Consider the following 23,882-nt stretch of genomic DNA (forward strand, 5'->3'; position numbering starts at 1 on the left):
TTAGGTACAAAGAATTAAAAAATTTAAAAAATCAAAGTCAGTGATGACAGCTTTCAAAGAAATTAAAATTATTTGTAATTTAAGTCAGACAGAGTGAGGAAATTATTCAAACAATATGCAAATAAAGATTAAATTAAGTACACTGAGCTACAATGGCAAGTGATTCCTAATAGTCACTCTTGACTTACTTTACCAGTTGTGTCTGTCACACTAAAACATTGGACATACTTTATGTCATGCATGAATGTGTGCAATATCTTCTGCTCACTGCTGTTTGCAGTCTCACTCATTATAAAAGTAAAAAAAGGACAAAAATAAAATATAAATCATAGGAAATCTTCCCTTACCACACAGCTGCACAGTAAATCACAAACCAGCACTGGATGGATCCAGATATGCTCTGGAATGTCTTGTCTATACTCTATATGAATTTATTGATGACTAAGCCACTTAGGATGACTTCAGTTTACCGGTCTTCTATCTATTTCTTTCTTCCAACAAACAGTAAAAATCAGAAGTAAAAAACAAAATAAAATATAAATCTTCTACCAGGCAGTTGTACAGTAAATCACAAAGCATCACTGAATGTTTCAGATAACTCTGAAGTACCCTGTCTACAGTCTGTGTGAATATACAGCTGAATAGGCCCCTTGGGATGGATAGAGTTTGCCTGTTTTCAGTGTTCAAACTAGCAGTGAAAATCAGAGGTAAAAATAAAATAAAAATAAATCTTCTCCTACCAAGCATTTGCTTAGTACATCACAAACCCTAGTCATCTTTATAAGTCATGCTCCTTCTATGCTGGTGAATCTCACATGAGGGGTGCAGCCTTTTTTAGGACTGCAGATTATGTTTATAAATAACTGAGCCCATTATAACATAACACTGTATGACTGAGAGATTGTTGCTGTGAACACAGAAATGGAGGAAGGTGTCCAGGAGGATTATTTTATTTGTTGTCCACAATAGAACAGTGATTCCACTGGGCAATTTTCAGGCAAAGTCTGAGGACTCATAGTAAAGAATACAAACAGTAGGACATTGTGGTATTGAATTTACAACACAAATTTATAACGTTTGCAAAGGTAGTACATAGACAAATTAAACAGACCGATAATGACATGTGAAATGTCATTTTACTATATACAATATCAAAGTATTTCTGCCAGAGCCTGCATGTATCATTCTAAGAGTGGAAGTGAATAAGATGTTCAAAGCTGGACCAGAAGATATATTAAAACAAGTTTCCATTTCACCTTAACTAGGACAGAATGAGATATATCACTAGTGAGGTACAGAGGAAGTGAAGTGGAAGTAAGAGAATGAGAGAATATAATAAACGAAAATGACAGAAGGAATTGTCATTGGAGGCAAACACAGCTCAGTGGTAGAAGCCTGGATAAATCTGAACTGGTTGTAGCTGTACTTCTAGATGGAGACACAGACACTATACGCATGACAGAAACGTGCAGTAGAATTGATGCAGGTTTGATATGGTTGCATTTGGATGAATGATGTAGACAGGAGACAGACAGAACAAAAGAGATGGAAGTGGCAACGTACAGACTGAAGACAGTGGACATGAAGGAAAGCAGGTTGAGATGGTACACTTGGGACTGCGTGGGTAAGCAGGGGCTTTTTTGTGGGTGACTATAGTGCGCAAACCAAACTCATGAAAGGAAGCTGGCAGGTTCTGGAAAAGAACTAAAATGAGTACTGTCCAAAATTCAAAATCTTTAGATTGTTGAAGTCAAAACAGAAAACTAATTTCTTCCTGGTTTGTACATTTATTTTATGTAGGTATGGGGTTTGCCCTACACCCTCCATTGAAACAGCCTCAGATTCAATACTTTTTCTTCAGTCAATTTCAGTACCAGCACTAAGCAAGATTAGCAGAGAGATAAACAGGAGGAGAACAACAGTTATGGGACATGTGAATTTTACAGCAGTGAACTAAGAGATGCATACCTATGCGCAGGATAAGGAGGGAGAGGAAATTGTAAGAATCTGTAACAGAATCTAGATATAAACAGGTAGAAGAAATGCAGTGAGGAGGAGGCACATCTTTGATCTAGTCTTCACTGCAACAGATGGAGCAACTGGGAAGGAGGTGAGAGATCTAGTGAGTAGTGTGGTTCATTGTCTGCACAGACAACTACCTTCCCTAACAATTCTGATACTTACTCTAAGGCATCATGTCCTCCTTAAAAAAAAAAAAAAAAAAAAAATATATATATATATATATATAAAGTCCCAGCCCAGCAAATTTAATAAACAGACAAAGCTAGTCTCCTACAGGGAGGCTGCAATTCTTGAGGATCTTGAGAACAAACCTCAGGAAGCCACTACAAATCAGAACTCTGAGTTAGGACAATAATTTGGTTTATTTAATTGCCCTTACCACTATTATTTCTAACATATATTATAACAACTGAGATATTTAATAAAAGGGAAACTATAATAAATATATAAACAATAAATGAGGAGTGAAGGTTAAAGGTCCCCACAGGAAAATGTAGATACAAAGCACAAAGTAAATAAGTGTGGCCACCAGGCTGTCAGGCAAACACATACACTTTAATAAAATCCAATGAAGTAAACCACAAAAGTAGATAAAGTCCAATGAAGTAAAACACAGAGATAATCCAAGTGAAGTCCAGTGAAATAAACCAGAAAGGTAGATGAGGTCCAATGAAGTAAAACACAGAGATGGGCGCTTTCATGTCCTAACCCTTCATCAGCTCTGTTGTTACTGAACTCCAAGGTCTAGTTAAGTAAAGCAATAGCCAATCAATGACATACTTCAGACACACCTTGGGCAATGGATGGGCCATGGAACCCATTTCGATTTTCATAGAACGTCAGTTAAAGGTGTAATGGATCGTACACCAGCGGTACTTAAAGATACTGGACATTTTCTACAGACTTATAGGATTATGTGACAGCTTTAGAAAATGGTGTCCATTTCCTGATGGTCACTTTAGTTGTTAATAGTTTATTCACTGTCATACTGAACAAGTATGGTATAGAGGCTGTGAAACATTTCTTGGTGAAGACTAGTGATCTGGACAGCAGTAAAATTGATCTCATTGGTGTTCTATTGGATTTTGTAATGGAGAACAACATCTTTACTTTTGATAAACTTATCTACTGGTAGAGAAGGGGAGTTGCTAAGGGCACTCCCTGTGCCAACAGTTATGCCAATCTGGAACTGGCTAACTGGGAATCACAATTTGTTTTAAGTACAACCAATCAATACATATCATCTGTAAGGTTTTACAAATGGTTCATGGATGATATTTATTATGGGATGACACTCCTGAAAAACTAGATGCTTTTGTGAAGTACTTAGAAACCAAAACGGAATTTTTTGAGATCCACTATACATTCTTCGAAATCCACTATGGACTTTTTAGATACTAGGATCTCTGTTGATGAAAGAGGTGTTATGCACACAGAGTTGTTCAGGAAAGACTGCAACAAGAATAGAATACTTCACACTAATAGCATGCATCCCCGTCATGTGTTTTCAAATGTAATGAGGAATCAATTTTACAAGGCTTCCAGATTAAACACTGAAGCAGTTAATTACAATGTGGCCATGACTGGAATGAAGGAGAGACTAAAAAACAGGCCACATTAAATAGGAGATGAATAATGAGATGACCATTGTACAATTAGAAAGAGAGAATACAGCCAAACTACTTTTCTCTGACACATCAATAATCCCAGCCCTTTCGAACAATAATTGTATGCAGACCACTCGAAAGCATAGGGTGGTCTTAACTTATGTCACTGATGTTAAATACATTAGTGACATCGTCAAAAAGAATTGGAAGACTTTAATGATTGATCTGACCATCAAGAATGTCGTAGGTGAGACCCCCCCCTTTTTTTGTTTTAAGAGGAATCTAAATTTAAAACAGAGCTTGTGTTATGGCCTTCAATTTAGAGATAACATCCAACCTATGAGAGTTAGTACGTTCCCTTGCAGGGCTTGTTCATCATGTAAACACCTTATTTCCAAAAATGAATTTGTGCATCCAGTTTATTTTAGGAAATATTATTGTTGTGCTTATGCAGACTGTAAAACCAAACACATCATATTTATTGCCATGTGTGAAGCTTCTGCAGAGTTTTACACAGGAAAAACTGGCAGGCAATTTAAAGATCGCACCTTAAAGCATATAAATGATATTAGATTGTGTGATGTTAAGAGTCCTTTGTACAAACATATTATGCAATGTCTAGGTCATGCTTTTCAGTTTATGGCCTTAGAAATTTTAAAGGAAGACTTACGAGGTGGCAATATCACTGATAAAATGGAATGCGCTGAGATGCAGTGGATAGTGGAGCTTCAAGCCAACAAGTTTCCTGGACTCAATGCTAACATACCTTTGACACCTGTCCTCAAGAGGCATAGGCTTTTTAGATTAATTTTATTGGTAGTTTTTAAATTTATGTCATTGTGTTCTTGAGGAAGTGTGTCTGAAGTATGTCATTGATTGGCTGTTAGCTTACCTAAACAGACCTTGGAGTTCAGTGATGGCAGATCTGATAAAGGGTTAGATAGGACTCAGAAGCACTCATCTTTGTGTTTTACTTTGCTGATGTCCTTCAAGAATGCAACTGCAGTCCTTACATATGGGTTGTCCTGCCTCAGGCAGCCCTTGGTCGGCCGGATTCCAAAGTCTGGGTCCGGCGTCGGCTGATGTTGCCTCCTCCCTGACGTCAGAGCGGCTGGGGTATAAAAGCATCAGCCGATGCCATCTTCCTCAGTCTTTCTTGCCGTGCGGTGTCCGAAGCAGAAGCAGTTCGCAAGTGCCGGTCGGTCAGCTCCTGTGTTTTACGTATCCAAAGTCATCAAAAAGCTAAGTACCCCGTTGGGGAACCTTTTCTTGCCTCAGCCGGTCAGAAAAAACTGAAAAAGTTAATAACTGTTTGTCTTGTGGTAAACAAATACCTCATAAGGACTTCCATTCTTACTGCCTCCCCTGCCTTGGCCCAGACCACGACGTCTCGGCCTGTGCTGCCTGTGCTTGCTTCAATAAGCGCACTCTCAGGCGCCGGGCAGAGTTTGCTGAAGACTTTTTTGGCGATAAATATTCTTATACCATGCCGTCGGAACAACTGACACCACATATTTCCAAAAAACGGAAAGACCGGGACCGACATTCTCGGCCCGTGACTTCCACCGACACCATGCCAAAAACTACCGCGAGTGCATCGGTCTCTTCTGAGGCAGTTGTTCCACCGCTCTGGACTGACGACACCCCTTTACCGATCACTCCGGCCCCAGAGCCTGCGCCGGTGCCAGTTGTTGATTTTCCTCCAGAGACTGAAGCCCAAGATTTGCCTGAGACCATTCCGGTGGACAAGGTGACTCCAGCACGTGGGGCAGCTAGGCCCCCTATGTCTATGTCTATCAAGGCCTACACACGTGCTAAGCCTGCCAGCCAGGCTAAGTCTCACCCTCCTAAAGTTTTGCCTCAGCCCACTACTGATAAACAAATCATGACTCTAGCTGCAGATTTAATTTCCTTAATCAGAGGCTCCCAGGCTCATCCTGACAGAGGTTCTCAGCCACCTTCTGACAAAAGGCCCAGGGTTGAGCATACAGACACCCTTTCTTCAGATGAAGCCTCTGCTGTCTCTGATCACTCAGATACCCAGGAAGAGTCCTTCCAGGCCTACGAGGATTCTGATGCAGAGGAATCTATTCCTTCTGCCTCTCCTCCTGAGGATATTTCTTTTGGGGAAATTCTCCACTCCATGAGAGAGCATTTTCAGTGGCAAGGTCAGGAATTCTCCGACTCCAGGAAACGGCTTCGTACCTTCCTTAAGCTTCCCCAACACAGGCCTTTAGCTATCCCTCCAGTGTTAGATGTACTGGATGATGTGTACTCAGATTCGAGCGCTTCCCCTGATTCTCTCCCCCCTGCTCCTGTCAAGCCGGACAGATACTACAGGGTTCCTGAAACTCACAAACATTTCTTTAAGGCCCATGCTGTTGATCTAGAAACAATTTCCCAGGGGCCCAAAGGGGTGGCCACATCCACGGCCAAAAATCCTTTGCCCTCAGACAGGGAAGCTAGGTCCCTGGAGAGGTGGGGCAAAAAAGTTTATACCTCCACCACTCTTGCCATGAGAGCCCTTAATTGCCTTTTTCATATGTTTCAGTATCAGGATTTCTTGATGGATTATTTGCAGAAAAAGTTAGCCTCTCCTGAGCCTTTAGATAGAAAGGCCTTGCAGGACTTGGTCCATAACACTCAGCAGGTTATCAATCATTTTCTTCAGTGTGGTTATGATGCATTGGAAGCTTCATGTAGGGCAGCTATGACAGGGGCAGTCATTTGTAGACATGCATGGTTGAAAGAACAGGCATTGCCAGATCATGTTAAAGTAAAGCTTCTAGATGCTCCTCTGGAAAAACACAAGCTATTTGGTGCTAATGCTCAAGATGTGTTGAAATCAATTGAGGAAAAGGCTAAATCAGTGCAAACAGTGAAGGATTTCCTCCAGGTTCAGCCACCAAGGTTCAGCAGGAATTGGCCTTCTAAGAATTGGTCCTTTCCAGACACTGACAAGTTTCAAAGGGGAATAAACAGGCGTACCTGAGGAAGAGGGCAATACAGAGGCTCCTACAGAGGACGCCAATGGCAACCGACTAACCAGAGAGGTGGCGCAGGGACATCCCCTGCTCCACAGGGACAATCACAATGACTTGACTTTGACACCGCCAACCAAGGCTCAAAGAGAAGCACCTTTAGGCGGAAAATTATCCTTATTTTCAAAAAATTGGCACATCTTAACAAAGGACAAATGGATTTTGGACATAATAGACCAAGGCTACAGGTTCCACTTCCATACTTTACCAACAAGACAAGGCATGCCAAACCTGCCACAGAATCAAAGGGCAGAGGCATTCGAACAAGTTTCAAAAGCTGATAAAAATCAAAGCAATAGAAAAGGTTCCTCCTCAGGAACAAGGCCAGGGATTTTACTCAAGACTGTTCCTTGTTCCAAGAAAAGAAAAGCAATGGAGACCTATACTGGACTTGTCCGCTCTAAACACTTTTCTCATTGTACCACAATTCAAAATGCTGACGCTACAGCAACTCCTTCCCATGCTGGGCAAGGGGTCTTGGCTGGTTACTCTGGACCTCAAGGAGGCATACCTGCATGTCCCAATCAGACACAGTTGCAGAAGATACCTCAGATTTCTTGCAGGGTCAGAGCATTATCAATTCTCAGCATTGCCTTTTAGCTTGTCTACTGCGCCCAGAGTATTCACAAAATGCCTGGCATCAGTAATTGCACACTGCAGACTCCAGGGGATACAAATATACCCTTACCTGGACGACTGCCTTATACAAGCGGACAGCAAACAAGCCTTGACAAAAAACTTGAATTATGTCATTTACTTACTACAGGCTTTGGGATACACAGTCAACTTACAAAAATCAAGACTACTGCCATCCCAACAAATAATTTTTCTAGGAGCCAAACTAGACACAGAATCACAAATGGCTTACCTCACAGAAGAGAAGCAAGAACAATTACCACATTACTTCAAAAGCCTAGCAAAGCTCACCCAGATGACTGCAAGGAAAATCCTGCAGGCCCTGGGTTTCATGGCATCTTGCATTCTACTGATTCCACTGGCAAGACTACACATGAGAAAACTGCAATGGTACCTAAAAAGTCTATGGTCTCAACACAGCCACAACTTAGAAGCAATTATCCCACTTATCCCATGTCTAAAAAGGGAATTTTTGTGGTGGGCCCAAGCAAGCCAGTCAAATAAAGGTACGCCTTTCAACAAACCTCAAGCAAGCCAAACCATTACAACAGACGCCTCAGACCATGGATGGGGGGCGCACATGGAGGGCAGATGCATTCAAGGGCAATGGACCCCCCAGGAAGTACATCTACACATCAATCAAAAAGAGATGTTAGCAGTAATTCATGCAATCGAGACCTTCGGAAAATATCTTCAACAAGGCCATCTGCTAATAAAGACAGACAACACCACTGTTATGTGGTACATAAACAAGCAGGGAGGTACTCATTCTTACCCCCTTTGCAGACTAACAATGACTCTTTGGGAAAAGTCCCTGAAACTGAACATACAGCTGCAATCCCAGTTTGTTCTGGGCAGGGACAATGTTCTGGCGGACAGTCTAAGCAGAAACATCCTGGACCCGCACAAATGGATGTTGCATCCAGACATTTTTGCTCAAATAACTCATGCATGGGGGAGGCCGGACATAGATCTCTTTGCCTCCCACCTCAACCATCATCTGAAAAAGTTCTGCTCAAGGACACACCATCCACAAGCCTGGAGAATAGATGCTCTCTCATTCAGCTGGAACTCTCTAACAATATATGCATTCCCACCTCTACCATTAATGACCAAGGTGTTACTGAAGATCAGAGCAGAGCAACCGAAAGGCATCTTAATAGCTCCAGATTGGCCAAGACAGCACTGGTATCCATTACTAAGGAGCATAACTTGCACCAACCCGTGGCCCCTGCCTCTATGGCCTCTACTCTTGACTCAGCACAATTACAGGATGGTTCATCCCAACCTGCAAACTCTGCAGCTGACAGCCTGGAGGGTTCCATGATTTCTACCCATATCTCTCTTTCCAAGGAAGTTCAACAGATATTATTGGAAGCACGCAGACCTTCCACCAGAAAGACTTATTCAGCCAAATGGAAGAGATTCAACATCTGGAATACCAACAAGGGACAGGATGCATCAGTAATGAGCATCCCACAGATACTGGAATACTTGGCAGAAATGCTGCATAATGGACTATCCTATTCTTCCATAAAAATACACGCCTCAGCAATTTCAGCAGCTTACAACACTGATCCACCTGTGTTTTCACACCCTTTACTAAGACAATTTCTAAGAGGGATAAAGAATATCAAACCCCCTAGAAAACCACCAGTGCCTGCATGGGACCTCAACTTCGTGTTGGAAAAATTAACTCTTCCTCCTTTTGAACCAGCAGCATCTTCAGAATTGCAATTTCTTTCCTGGAAAACAGTTTTCCTGTTGGCAATTACTTCAGCAAGAAGAGTTTCGGAGATACAGGCCCTCATGGCAGTACCTCCATTTCTCATTTTTCATCAGGACAGGGTTTCTTTAAGAACCAATCCTTCCTTTATGCCAAAAGTGATATCCAGGGTGTCTCTAAATCAAGCAATTCACCTGCCCACCTTCTTCCCCAATCCTCAAAATAAAGGGGAAAAGCTGCTGCACACTTTGGACATACACAGACAACTACGCTACTACTTGGACAGAACAAAGGCCAACAGAAAATCTGACCAACTATTTGTAGCATACGCTCCTGGAGTGCAAGGAAAGGCAATTTCCAAACAAACAATTTCAAAATGGATTGGACATTGCATCAGATTCTGTTATTCTTTCCATGGAAAGGGTGTGCCAGCCAATATCAGGCCACACTCCACCAGAGCTACAGCCACCTCCACAGCCTTCCTAAGAGGGGTGGCTACAAAGGACATTCTAGAAGCTGCTACATGGAGCTCTGTGCATACATTTTCCAAGCACAACAACCTGCCTTTATACTCCAGATCCCTAGCAGGCTTTGCTTCGGCAGTCCTGCAGGGCATTTTAGCTACACCATCCTTATCTTAGAGCCTACCACCCCCAGCTTGGCTATGGTATTCAACCCATATGTAAGGACTGCAGTTGCATTCTTGAAGGACATAGTACAGTTTTGTACCTACCATAAATGTAGATGTCCGATAGATATGCAACTGCAGTCAGGTTTTCCCTCCCTCCTATCCCTCTGTGTATTGGGTCCACTTCCCTCCTTTTATACTTTGCTGGGGATATCTGTTATGGTGTATCTGTTTATTGCTATTGTGTATGTCTGGAATTTTTTTTTTTTATCCAGCTCTAAATTCGGCCTTCCTTGGAGGGCACCTGGCATCTGGGGCAAGAAACACTGAGGAAGATGGCGTCGGCTGATGCTTTAATACCCCAGCCGCTCTGACGTCGGGGAGGAGGCAACATCAGCCGACGCCGGACCCAGACTTTGGAATCCGGCCGACGGAGGGCTGCCTGAGGCAGGACAACCCATATGTAAGGACTGCAGTTGCATATCTATCGGACATCTACATTTATGGTAGGTACAAAACTGTACTATCTTGATCTATCTTTGTAGTTTATTTCGCTGGACTTAACTGGGATTATCCCTGTGTTTTACTTTGTTAGACTTTATCTTCTTTTGTGGTTTACTTCATTGGATTTTTATTAAAGTGTATGTGTTTGCTTGACAGCCTAGTGGTCACACTTACTTACTTTGTGCTTTGTATATATAGATAGGTAGATAGCTTGTTTGAACATTGTAAACTGTGGTGCTCAACCTTTCTTATAATATGCTGAATAACTTCAAACATGCTGAACAGCTTCTTTACAAGCAAATAGTGACTTTATATGAACTCTGTTCCGCCATGCACTATCAATAGTATGTAGGTTGAAGACACATTACAAAACAAGATATTGAAGGAAAATGTTGAGTTGTCAGTGAAAGTTTGAAGCTCTAAATAAGTTTAAGACTATTGAGACAAAAAGTATACTGTTTTCAACATGCATTTTAATTTATTGCCTTAAAAGTTTAAGTTGTTATTCTTTATTTTTCTTTATTTTAGCAATTTCTTTCTAAATATGGCTGGATAAGACCAGTGAAGTGGGAAGAGGATTCTGACCCAAATGCCCTTCCATCAGCAACTAACAATCAAGAGTCAAGAGATGTTTTTGATGGTGTACAGGAAGAGACATTTACAGCAAGAAAGCTAGAAAGTAATTCCAGAGGAAATGTAAATGATAAATCATCTTATGTAATGGCACTTAAAGAGTTTCAAAGGGCCAATGGTTTACGTATAACTGGAGAACTAGATGAAGCCACTAAGGCTGCAATGAACAGGCCAAGATGTGGAGTTCCTGATAAGATTGCAAAAAAAGAAAATTTAACAGAGACCCAACAACAAACTTCCTACAATGAAATGCCCATTGTCAGTAACATAACAACTCTGAACAACTCAGAGGCAGGCAACCAGAACATGAGTAACAAAACACACACCCGAGTAATCCGTAAAAAAAGATTTTGGGAACTACTGATGCCCCCTGCTCGTCAGAAGAGAAGCCTTATTGTCCTTGGAGAAATGAGGGGAATGACTTTTTCAAAGAGAACACTTAAGTGGAGATTGATAGGTGAAGGGTACAGCAGTCAATTACCCACAGAGGAGCAGAGATACATTTTTAAACTGGCATTTAGAATGTGGAGCGAAGTTATTCCTTTAGACTTTGAAGAAGATGTTTCTTCTCCAGAATATATGGTTGACATTAAACTGGGTTTTGGTACAGGTATGGATATTGCTGCCACTTTATTGTTATCATGTTACTGTATATTATACTACAGTTCTGTTACAATACTATGCAATTTCTTGGTTACAGTGATAGTCTGACCTGTATTTAATTTACAATATCAGAGTAATAACTCAAAAATTAGGTTCATACTGAAGTTGGCACAGATAGGAATTCAAAAAGCTCCTGAATGCCTCCCATTCCAAAGTAGCTTTATCCCACTCAGTGTCATTATAATAGCATGACAGCAAGAAGGAAGAGTACTTTGCATAGATGGGAGGAAGGCAAAGGGATATGAGAGATGGGAGCACCAATAGGAGTAGACAGAGAAGGAAGAAATTAACTTATTGGCTTACTAAAGGGAAATGCTCAGCACCCAGACAGGATACTAGTCAGATGCCTCAAAAACCCAGCAAGAAGCATGGCAGAAGTGCTCATGGAAAGCTTTTCTACGAATGTAATTGAGGTGGGGGGTGGAGTACCAAATGACTGGAAAGCAGCTTCAGTTATCCCTTTTTTTCAGGGGGAGGTGGTAGCACCAGTCCAAACAATGAAAGGCTAGTTGACCTAATGCCAGTGGCTAGGAAGGTAATGGAAAGTACCCTGAAAGAAAGGTGTGCTACCTTTTAATGCAAAGCAATTAGAAACCAACCAGTTTCTCCTCATTGCCAAGGAATGCTAGTCAAAAGACATTATGTTCTGTGACTGGGTAACAGAAGAATAGGATATCAGAGTGATTTGGATATGGTCCAGCCGGATGTCAATAAGACCTTTGACTCAACAGCACATAACTCAGTGGCTAAAAGAGTTAGGACCAGGGCGTTATGAACTGGGTACAGGAGTCAGTGTATAAGGAAGAAGAACTCATAGGGTAATGATTAGCAAAGGATGTCATCGGCAATAAAAGTAATGAATAGAGTGTTACCTGTGTCAGATAGAGTGCCATCTATGTCAGCGTTGAGTCTTCACTAGTCAACATATTCATTTCATATGGTGAAGAAGGGGGAATAACAGACTGATCCTATTTGGAGATGACACAGGAAATCAGGGACACTATTCCAGGTGTGTGAAAACCATGCAGAGGGACTTGGATGTCCTTCACAGGTGGGTAGAAAACTGACATTCAGTGCAGCTAAGTACGAGGTTCTGCATTCTGGGCATGACAAACCATAGATCACCTATAAATGAGGGGGGTTTAAACTGGGAGAGATACAGGCTGAAGTGACCTAGGAGTGATCATCGCACTAGTCCTGGATCCCTGAGCACAGGTTCAGAGAGGAGCAGGAAGAGCAAATAAAGTGCTGGGCTATATTCTGTGGAGCACAGACTCCAGAGATGCATATATCCCTACTTATTGTATGTTAAGGACACAAAGTCTTGAATACTCTGCAGTTTTGGAAACCTCTGCAAGAAAAATGATATGAAACAACTGAAAAGCATCCAAAGGAAGGATATTAGGGCTATCAAGGGGTAGAGGAAAAGGAGAATAACAGCATGTGGAACTGGTGAAGCCGTGTACGTTGAACACTAGAAGACAGATAAAGAGGGAAAGTGTAATAGTGCACAAGATGCAACGAGAATATTAAAAGAGTGAAACTGACACACAAAAACAGGGGAGGATGCAGTGATATCAAATGCAGCGTGTGTGTGTACTCGCATTAATTTGGAATTCAGAAAGTATTTTTATCGCACAGAGTTATGGACTCCTCTGAGTGGGTGGTTGGTTCTGACTCTAAATGCATTTTCACATATTAGTTGCACACAGATATACAGACCAGATAAATTGCCCTCTTTTGTAATCACATTGTCTAATGTAATCTGCTTCATGCCTTCGTCACTCTGCACATAAGTTGAAATTTCTGAATTAAGTTAGTTCTTCCTCTAATAACAGAGAAAACTGGTGCTACAGGGCCTTCAGCCTCTTTTCCAAGAAAAGAGGAAAGAAAATCTTTCATGTTAGTGTACATATGTTCCATCATTATGACTTTGACTGGTATGTATTAACTGCATAGTCTCATACTAGGCCCATGCAAGTTTTTAGATAGACCAGATGTGATTATTTAGTAAAGCATGATAATTTATGTGTAAGCCTGTCACTGCTGTGCGTCTCCAGTGTCCTGATGTTCATAGGTGTTTACTAGGCTAATGACCACAAGGGCTTTTTTAAGCTTAGTCATGCATCTGAAATCTCTGACAAGTTCTGATACCCTTGATAAGTGTAAGCAGGGGCTTAGGAGATGAAACATTTATAAGAAGGGCCTGGGAGATTAACCATTTACAGGTTGCCTGTGTCCATTAGTGACATAGGTGCCAAACCAGGGATGCAGTTCCTGTTGCCCATCCAATTGTCCAAGTTGCACTTGAATTGGGTTAGAGAGGAGCTCTGTTCCATAGACAGGGTAATCTCTGGTATACATACCTGTCTCTCCAGCAGGTCCTATTTATATCACAGCAAAGGTTTAAGTCTTTAGAATGAGTAATTCTTGCTCTGTTTTGTGGATATGCAGGAGGTCCATCAGAGTAGGGTCTGACAATGCCCTGTATGCCAGGTATAGAGCTCCCCTCAAAAGCCTGTAGGAGACAGAATACAGGGATATAGCCTTGAGGCTGTCTGCATAGGGCATTTAATTTGTGCTCTGCATTCCTTTAGTGAGGAACCTTTGTGGACATTCCCATTGTTGGATATGCGTGGTTAGGTACATACCAAAGGGGGCATTGTACTCAATGTCAAGTCTGATGAATGTGGAACAATTACTTCCTTGGACTTAGATGCCATACTTTTGTTTATAAGTTGCACAACATAGAATGATTTCCTCACAACTGTAGACACGTAATGGTCAAAGGCTAGATTACTGTCTATGTGCATCCCTAAGTCATTGACTACTGGGTCAGCTCTGAGGGGTGTGTTGCCAATATGGTAGTTACCAAGGGTGGATGACTTCCTAAAGGGTAAGATACTATTATGCATTTCTTGACACTTAGTTTTAGTCCCTGGTTCTGACACCAGTTGTTTGTCTGTGTCAGCCCTTACTGGAGAACATTTGTGTCAGTGTGGGATTCAATGTCAGCTCCTAATTTGCAATCATCTGCAAATTTAGTCAGCCAGAGACCATTAACATTGACCTTGACTTCAGAGAAGTAAATGCCAAAAAGGAGTGGTCCAAGGACTGATGCCCGAGGGACTCCACTTGTGACTGACCTCTTTGTAGAGGTGGACTCCCCAATTCTAACTTCCTGGGTCCTGTCTGTGAGCCAGTTGACTATCCACCAAATGACATATGGGTTTGTACCTAACTTCCTGAGTTTGTCAACAATGTCCAAGTGGGGTATTGTATCAAATGTCTTGGCCGGGTCAAGAGAGGCAATGTGAATCATTTTGTCCTCATCCATTGCTTTGGTGACATTCTAGAAAAAGTCCACCAGGCTGAGTAAGCATGACTTGCCCTTGAAGAAACCAAACTCGGTTGGGTCCAGTTAATGCAGCTCTTTAAGAAGGCAGTTCCCTGACCATTATACCTGCCCCCAAGTAAGCATAAATGAATTGGACTAAGTGATGCAATACTTCCAGCCCTACTACAATACTACAGGTTTGGCTGTCCCTGAGCAACATATCAGGAGATAACCATTAATTAGTATGTCTCCATGAATCCTGCTTGCTAAGTTTAGTAGGAAGAGGTGGTAATGTGACTATATTGATAACTTAGTGTGCCAGAATTTTGAATATGGTCAAATTATCTGTATATGATAGGCGCACAAAGCTCACTGCCTGTTGCACCCTACAGTCTTACTATTCACAGACACAGACATGCCCATGTTTTCACAACTGCTATTTGGAGAATATTGTCAGATGCTTGCTTCCCCTTTATATTTTACTCTACTTTAGTTCTTGCTCATTCTCAGAATGGAATAAGATTGAAGGAGAAAAATAAGAAATAAAAAGACCACAGCAGCATTGCAGCTGCCCATCTCCTTTCCCCATAATGTGCACTCACTAATTCTCAGAATGTATTTCATTTGTTAAAACTGCTGTTGTAATATAAACAGCTAAACAATATTTTATAAATAAATACAGACAAGAACACTTTAAGTAAATCTACAGCATGGAAAAGTACAATTTGTTGAAGCATGCATAACTCTCAACTGTCCCTGACTTCCATTTTATGGTAAATTACTGAGGGTTGCAGATGGTTAGTAATACCAGACTTTCAAACTTCATACTTTGATTCAGTACCTGTTATTCCATTAACTTTTCAAGTGTGTTATATTTGCAATTTGTCCCTGATTTTGAGAGCCTCTGCTCATACATTTTGCTTTAGCCCAGAAACTTTGAGCAAACAAGTTGAGGGCTATGTGTCCTCATCCATGTTAGGCACACAAAGGCCACTGTGGTAAAATATTGCATTTTCAAGGTTTTTCACAAATGATGTAGTTCATGATAAAACATGAATAATGTGATGTATAATTTATAACCTTATATATTTTCAAAGTGCGCGTTTTATTTCAGTTCACCAGTATCTGACAGGTCTCAGCCAGAATTGCTGGATGCTTGGCATTAGTACACATTTTATTTTTGTTAACTGAGACAGTCCAACAATGCAGGCCCATTTTCACTGGTGTCTTCAGGAAAAATGATCCAACAATCAAGTAATAATGCAATTTTAAAATTAACACAGTATAAGATCATTCAGCATAGGGCTGACAAGCTTAAATCAATTCATTGTCTTTGATGCAATGTAACAGCAATTACTAAAATATACATAACACTGTACAAAATCAAATATGTACCTCATATAGCCAAAGTTAGTCAGAAAGACATGGTAGAGAAAAGAATGGAAAAACAAGAAAGGAAACTAAGTAGTATAAAGGGGGAAGAGTATTATTATACAATGACTGGCCATTAACATTCAAAAAGGAGCGTGCTGATTGGTCAGCCCAACCAGCGTGCCAGTTGTAAATCGAGAATATACCAACAATAAAAGTTCGGCCACTAAAGTATCGAGTGGCCAGACTTTTTTTTATCTATTATTATATGCTAAACATGCATTAATCTGAATGAAAGAAACTCAAACTGAAATGTGTGGCATCATTTAGTGACTTCATTCCTCATAAAATTTGTTTTTTTCCGACAAATCACTGAGGAACAAAATCACTAAATAATGACAGACATTTTAGTTTCAGACTCTCTTTCTTCAGAAAATGCAGACTTACTCTTTTTTTAAATAAAAGATCGAAAGGTACGTATGAAACCACAGAAAATATAAGAAAAATCAGGTATGTTCTACAAACTAAAACATACCTGATTTTCCTTGATTTTTCCTGTCTCTCTCATACCTCTAAACTGTTGGGAGGTTACATTTTTTTCTTTAATAAAAAAAAAAAAAAATAGCAATGGAGATTGTCCTTTCTCCATTGCTTGCTTGCTAAGTCAGTGATGAACTGCGCAAGCCTGGGAATGCAAGTCCCATACACATATATAATCAAAGAGCACAACCTGGAAACAATGGGGAAGAATAACATGGTGCCATTATACAAAGACATTATTTAAGAAAAGTAAGTCATTTTTTTCTTAAATAATGTCATTGTATAATAGAATAACTGACTCCATGGTGTAGTATATTGAAGCTTTTCCCATGGGTGGCTTTGTTTAATCACTCGGGCTTTGCCCCCATGATTAAACCACGCCAGCCATGAGTAAATCTTCAATATGGTTTACCTTCATAATGTTGATCTCACTATGGTCGACCCCGCTTCGGTGAATACCGAAGTGCAAACATCCCGAATGTCGAATTCCACATATCCAAACAGCAAAATCTCGCCCCCTTTTTGACCCATGGTAGCACTGGTTTGGAGGTGTGGCACGGCCAGAAATGTCAAAATTCGATATTTATTTGACTTTTTAAAAGTTTTGCGGTTCTGGTTTTGCAGAAATGGTTCGACAATGTGGCCGGTCGTTCATATGTGATCGACGATATAAAGGTAAACCCTTCAATATACCGCACTCACGTCATCGGTTATTCCTATATTATTTTACAATTTTGTATTATTAATATTGGTTTGGCACTTACAGATCCATAAGTCTGACCAGGCTCACATGCAAAACGATGGATAGACTTATCATGGAAATGATCAATCAGGACGTAGAGAACCTTCAAACACTGGACCCATCAGTGAGGATTCATCAAATATAGGTCATGCTTACTCAAACTGGTGGATTTTTTTGAAAAGGTCACCAAAGCAATGGACAAAGCCAAAACAGTACACATCACTTACCTTGACCTGGACAAAGCTTTTGACACAATTCCCCACTTAGGCATAGTATAAAAGCTAAATAAACTAGGAATAGATCCCTATGCCACCTGCTGGACTGCTAGCTGGCTCACAGACAGGATACAGGTAAATAAAACAAGGGAAGTTACCTCCACAAAGAGACCAGTCACCATTGGAATCGCCCAGGGTTCTAAGCTGGGACCTCTCTTGTTTGGCATCTATTTTTCTGAAGTAAAAGTCAATACCAAAGGGTTCTGGCTGACTAAGTTTACAGATGACTGCAAGCTAGGAGCAGTCAGTGAATCCCCAATTCACTTAGCCATCCTGCAGGAAGGTTTGTTCCAAATAAATAACAGGTGCTAAAATAATGAACCGAAACTAAATGCCAAAACATGAATTTTTGTATCCTTTGAGAAGTTATCTACCCCAGAGAACTACCACATTAACAATACATATCTAAGAACTGACCCAGTTTTTTGGGATTTGGGAACTTGTGTGAGCAGTGAACCTAACTTTTGACCAACATGTGACCATTATTTGCTTGCTTGCTGCTTATTCTAGCAATGTGTTAAAACCTGAAATGCTGTTAATAATTCTCTGTTAATATCAATGGGTAGCAGAGGCAGATTGATCGATTTTGCATGCTTTGAGAACAACTGCGCTTTCTCAAATCTGGAGTGATTCTGGAGCGGGAATGTATAAATCAAGACAAATGTATAAAAGAGCAGTAAAAGACCCTCAGTGTAAGAATGTGTTTTTCATATGGGTGTTTAGTTTCAAGAATTCTATTACCCTTCTGTACATATGTTTAGAGATTTTGTGTTCTCATGGTAATGGGTTTGTGTCAAAATATAAAAGTTATTTTACTTAGAACTCAAGCATTTTGATTAATGAACAGTAGACACACTTTTTTTGACACTGTTTGCCAGGTAAGATTCACTTCATGCAATAGGCCAATTGGTAGAAGTGGCCAAGGACTATGGTCTTGTGGCACTTATTTACTTTGGTATCCATTAGACGTGCAGTAGACAAGAAAACCATGAAATATGCTTTGTAGTTGGCTCTGAGCCTTGTCATCCCACTAAACCAATCAAATTGGTTTATAAGTGTAGAACACATTAAAATACTGTAATGTTTCTGAAATTTAATGTTGACTCCAAATGTACAGCAACACTGTTTTATCACAGGTGGCACAGTGAATGAAAGAGTGCTCAGTGACAGTCTTTTAAGCACTTGTATAAACCAGCAATCTCATTATCTATAGATGTATTTCAGTGCACACAAAGTGTAATATGTCTTCTGATAAGCTGTCAGTATTCTCATGAACATTTGTCCTCTGTGTTGTAATGAAAGGGAGGTTTCCAGCTTATAACCACCTTGATCTGAGTAGAGAAAATAATAACACTCTCATCAATTGCTGTGCCATATTAATAGGTTCATAGGGAGGTACTAGGCTATCTGCCTGAAGGCATTTATAAGCCTAGCCAGAATGTGTTGGCTTTCGCCGCCTCCCCCTTAGATTAGTTCCCTGTGCCTCTGTCCAGCAGAGCCACTGAAGTGATCCCCGGGGTAAACTTTCTGTTTCCCATCCACTCGTCAAGGTTTCTCTTGAAGAGTGTTAGCGAGGAGCTCTGCCTAATGTAAATTGGAATCTTGTTCCAAAGCATGGGAAGTGTCTGGGACAAGAATCTATCCCTCCAGCATGTCCTATTTATTGTTGTGGTGAGGTTTAGATCCCTAGAGCGTGTGGCTCGAGGGGATAAGGTTTTCTTTAGGTGGAGCATGTCCATCAATTCTGGGTTGGACATGGCCTTGTATGTCAGGCAGAGATCACCTTTGAGTAGGCAGTATGCAACCAAATACAGCTGGAGTTTCTTCAGTTGAGCTGCATAGGGTATCTGTTTGAGGCCAGTAATCCTCTGATCTGTTTGAGGCCAGTAATCCTCTTGGTGAGGTACTTCTGTGGTCTTTCCAGCTCTTGCAGGTGTCTTGTAAGGTACATCCCAAATGGGGTGTTGTACTCTATGATGGGACTGATGAGTGATGAGTAGATGGGGCACAATGACCTCTTTTGATCTGGATGCGAACCCTTTTGTGATTAGGTGGGCCACATAGAAGGATTTTCTAACCACTCTGGCAATGTGATTATCAAAGGAGAGATTACTATCTACTTGGGTCCCCAGATCCCTTATTATGACTTCCGTATTTAGGGGACTACCACCTATGTGGTAGTTTGTGGGTACTTTGTTTTTTCCAAAGGGGATGACTATGCACTTTTTGGCATTTAGCTTGAGGCCATGATTTTGACACCAGGTATCCATCTCAGTGAGACCCTTTTGGAGGATGTCTGTGTCAGCTGGAGAGTCAATTATAGCCCCTAGTTTGCAGTTGTCTGCAAACTTGGTCAGCCATAGTCCTCCTGTGCTTGCCTGTACCTCTGAGAAGTATATGCCATACAGGCGGGGTCCTAGGACTGAGCCCTGGGGAATGCAACCCATCTTGTGATATAGGGGGTTTATGTTCAGGCTGGTAAGCTTGTCTATAATACCAGAATGGGGAATGGTGTTGAAGGCCTTTGCGAGGTCTAGGTAGGCTGTGTGTACCACCTTTCCCTCGTCTATAAAAAACTTCTCTAAAGCAAATTTCACACTCATCAAAACTGAGGTGGAATCCTTTAATGCCCCCGGGCCTGTGGAAAATACGGCCCAGACCGCAGAATCCTTTATAAACGCATTCTATGAACACCTTCAGGAATGCATGGATCATGCGATCCCAAATAAAACCAAGACCCAATCCTCCAAAGGCAGATGTCCTGTCTGGTGGACCCCAGCCATAAACAAACTATACAATAGAAGGAGGAAGCTACTAAATGATAGAGCAAAATCCCAAAAAGGGAAGGCATCACTGATCAGTATTAGCAAAAACTACGGGCACACATAAAATTGTCTAAGGCCAGCTTCGAGAGAAAAATTGCACAGGACACTAAGGATAATCACAAGGCTTTCTTTAGTTATGTTAGGAACCTGGGTGGTAATTCCCAGATATGCTCAGAATTAGTCCAAAATGACAAAAAATACACCGAACCCACAGACATTGCCAACATCCTAGCTGACAGGTTCAGCACAAACTCCCCCCCTCCCCACCAAAAGGGCAAATATCTATCCCAGCAGAGTGCTGCCCCCCCTGACATCTCAGATGCTCAGGTAAGAGCCGCCTTCTCCAAAGCAAAAAACACAGCATCAATGGGACCAGATGGTGTCCCGGGCTGCGTCCTACATGAACTCCAAAAAGAGCTAAACGCAAACATAAAACTACTGTTCAATCTCAGCCTTACTACAGGATATGTGCCCAAAGAGTGGCGTACAGCAACAGTGGTCCCTCTCCATAAAGGTGGTGCCTCAACGGATCCTGAAAACTATTGCCCCATAAGCCTGACTAGCTTGGTCTGCAAAGCTATTCAAAGGATCATCATGGACCTCATAAATTAAGATATTGGGGACCTACAAACACTGGATCCTACCCAGTTCGGCTTTGTTAAGGGCAGATCCTGCCTCTTAAACCTGGTTGATTTCTTTGAAACAGTCACCAAGGCCATTGACGAGGGGAAGGTGGTCCACACAGCCTACCTGGACCTGGCAAAAGCCTTCGATACAATACCCCACTCGGGCATTATAGATAAGCTCACCAGCTTAAATATAAACCCCTATGTCACTAGATGGATTGCAAATTGGCTCAAGGACAGAACCCACATGGTTAGAATTGCTGGAGCCATGTCAGACTCAAACCAGTTACAAGTGGTGTCCCACAAGGCTCAGTCCTGGGACCTCTCTTGTTCGGTATATATTTCTCGGAGGTACAGGCCAACACGGAAGGACTGTGGCTGACCAAGTTCGCAGATGACTGCAAACTGGGCACCATAATCGACTCTCCAGCCGACACAAGCATCCTCCAAAAGGGCCTCATAGAAACAGACAACTGGTGCCAGAGCCATGGCCTCAAGCAAAATGCCAAAAGTGTATAGTCATCCCCTTTGGCAAAACAAAATGCCACAAATTACCACATAGGTGGTAATCCATTAAGTACAGAAGAAATAATTAGGGACCTGGGGACCCAAGTTGATAGCAATCTCTCATTTGACAACCACGTGGCCAAAGTGGTTAGAAAAACATTTTATATAGCCCACCTAATCATGAAGAGATTCACATCTAGATCAGGGAGGTCATCGTGCCTCTTTACTCATCCCTCATCAGGCCCATAATTGAGTACAATGCCCCTTTGGGATGTACCTTACCAGACACCTGCAGCAACTGGAAAGACCCCAAAAGTACCTCACCAAGAGGATCAAAGGGCTCAAACAGATGCCATATGCTGCCCGGTTAAAGAAACTCCAGCTCTACTCAGTGGCATACTGCCTGTTCAGAGGCGATCTGTGCCTGACGTATAAAGCCATGTCCAACCTGGAATTAATGGACATGCTGCACCTCAGAAAATCCAAATCCCATCGAGCTACACGCTCGAGACTTGAACCTCAGCACTGAAATAAATAGGACATGCTGGAGGGACAGATTCATAACCCAGAGGCTCCCTTCACTCTGGAATAAAATCCCAGTCCAGGTTAGGCAGAGTCCCTCATTGACTCTCTTCAAGAGGAATCTTGATGAGTGGATGGGAGATCATAGGTTTACCTCGGGTATCACTTCTGCGTCACACTTAGACAGAGGCACAGTATACTAACCTCGAAAAAGGGCATAGCAAAATAAATTTAAAATGGGTGGTGAAAGCCAAACACATTCTGGCTAGGCTTATAAATGCCCTAGGGCAGATAGCCTATTATGAACCTATGAACCTATAGCCTTGGCAACTGTCTCAAAGAAGTCCGCCAGGTTTAGGAGGCATGGTCTGCCCTTAACAAAGCCAAACTGGAAAGGGTCAAGTGTTTGGAGGTTCCCAGTGTCTCTGTTAATGAGTTCCATGATGATGCGCTCCATAGCCTTGCAGACCAAGCTAGTCAGGCTTATAGGGTGATAGTTCCTGGGGTCTGTTGTGGCTCCACCTTTGTGGAGCAGAATAACTGTTGCTGTGTGCCACTCTATGGGTATGTAGCCTGTGGAGAGGCTGAGTTTGAATAGTGTGTTTAGGAGAGGAGTTAGTTCGTCTTTGAGCTCATGTAGGATGCAGCCTGGGACACAGTCCGGTCCCACTGATGCTATGTTTTTGGCTTTGGAGAGGGCTGTTTTAACCTGAGTGTCTGTGATTTCAGGGGCTCTATATTCTTTTGATATGGTTACGGGCCCTTTTGGGGGTGAGAGGGGGGTGAAGTTTGCACTGAACCTGTGCCAGGATGTTGGCGATATCGGTTGGTTCAGTGTATTTTGTGCCATTCTGCACTAACTCCAAGCAGACCTGAGCATTGCCACTTAGATTCTTGACATAGCTAAAGAATGCCTTGTGGTTATCTTTGGATTCCTTGGCAATGTTTCTTTCGAAGTTCGCCTTGGATGATTTTATGAGGGATCATAGTTTCTTGCTGATACTGATCAGGGATGTATTCCCTTCTTGGGATTTTACTCTTTTCTGTACTAGTTTCCTCCTTCTATTTATAGCTTGTTTATGGCAGGGGTCCACCAGACTGGTTTCCTTTTCTTGGAGGAGTGAGTCTTGGTTTTGCTTGGGATAGCATGATCCATGCATTCTTGTAGGTGCCCATAGAATGCATTAGTAAAGGATTTTGCAGCTTGGACAGAGTTATCCTTTAGCATGGGGGCTTTGAAACTTTCCGCCTCAGTCTTAAGTAACGTGAAGTTTGCTTTTGAAAAGTTTTTCATGGTGGTTTCCTTGTCCAGGGGTGTGGGCGGAATGTGGATGTCCAAAGTGATTTGTTTATGGTCAGATCTAACCAGTGAGGGGTTGACCTCCGGTGTGGAACACCGGTCGCCCATGTTGGTGATGACCAGGTCCAATATGTTGCCACCTCTGGTGGGAGTGTTGACCAGTTGATCCAGGGTGTTTGAGTTTATAAATTCTAGGAAATGTTGGGCAAGGGAGTTAGTACTTGAGTAGTTCTCCCAGTTAATGTTTGGGTAATTGAAATCACCCAATATTAGGGTGTTTGGTATGACCTTTATGTTTCCCAGTGTTTCCAGAAACGTGGAATGGGGGTCCTGGGACATTGTGGGTGATCTGTAGCAAGCTACAATTTAAATTGCAG

The 23,882-nt window shown here is 41.7% G+C and overlaps 1 protein-coding gene across 1 annotated transcript in view; it reads left to right on the top strand.

The window, feature by feature from the left end:
* Positions 1-1,545: 1,545 nt before the first annotated feature.
* MMP21 (matrix metallopeptidase 21) overlaps positions 1,546-23,882 on the top strand; it is a 258,746-nt gene continuing 236,409 nt past the window's right edge. The window contains exons 1-4 of the mRNA XM_044055561.1: positions 1,546-1,624; positions 2,034-2,134; positions 10,693-11,092; positions 11,129-11,407. Coding sequence (XP_043911496.1) covers positions 1,546-1,624; positions 2,034-2,134; positions 10,693-11,092; positions 11,129-11,407 — 859 coding nt within the window. The remainder of the gene's footprint in view (positions 1,625-2,033; positions 2,135-10,692; positions 11,093-11,128; positions 11,408-23,882) is intronic.

This window comes from Protopterus annectens, chromosome 14.part0 (assembly GCF_019279795.1).
Source record: "Protopterus annectens isolate FY-2018-M chromosome 14.part0, PAN1.0, whole genome shotgun sequence".
Lineage (NCBI taxonomy): Eukaryota > Metazoa > Chordata > Ceratodontiformes > Protopteridae > Protopterus > Protopterus annectens.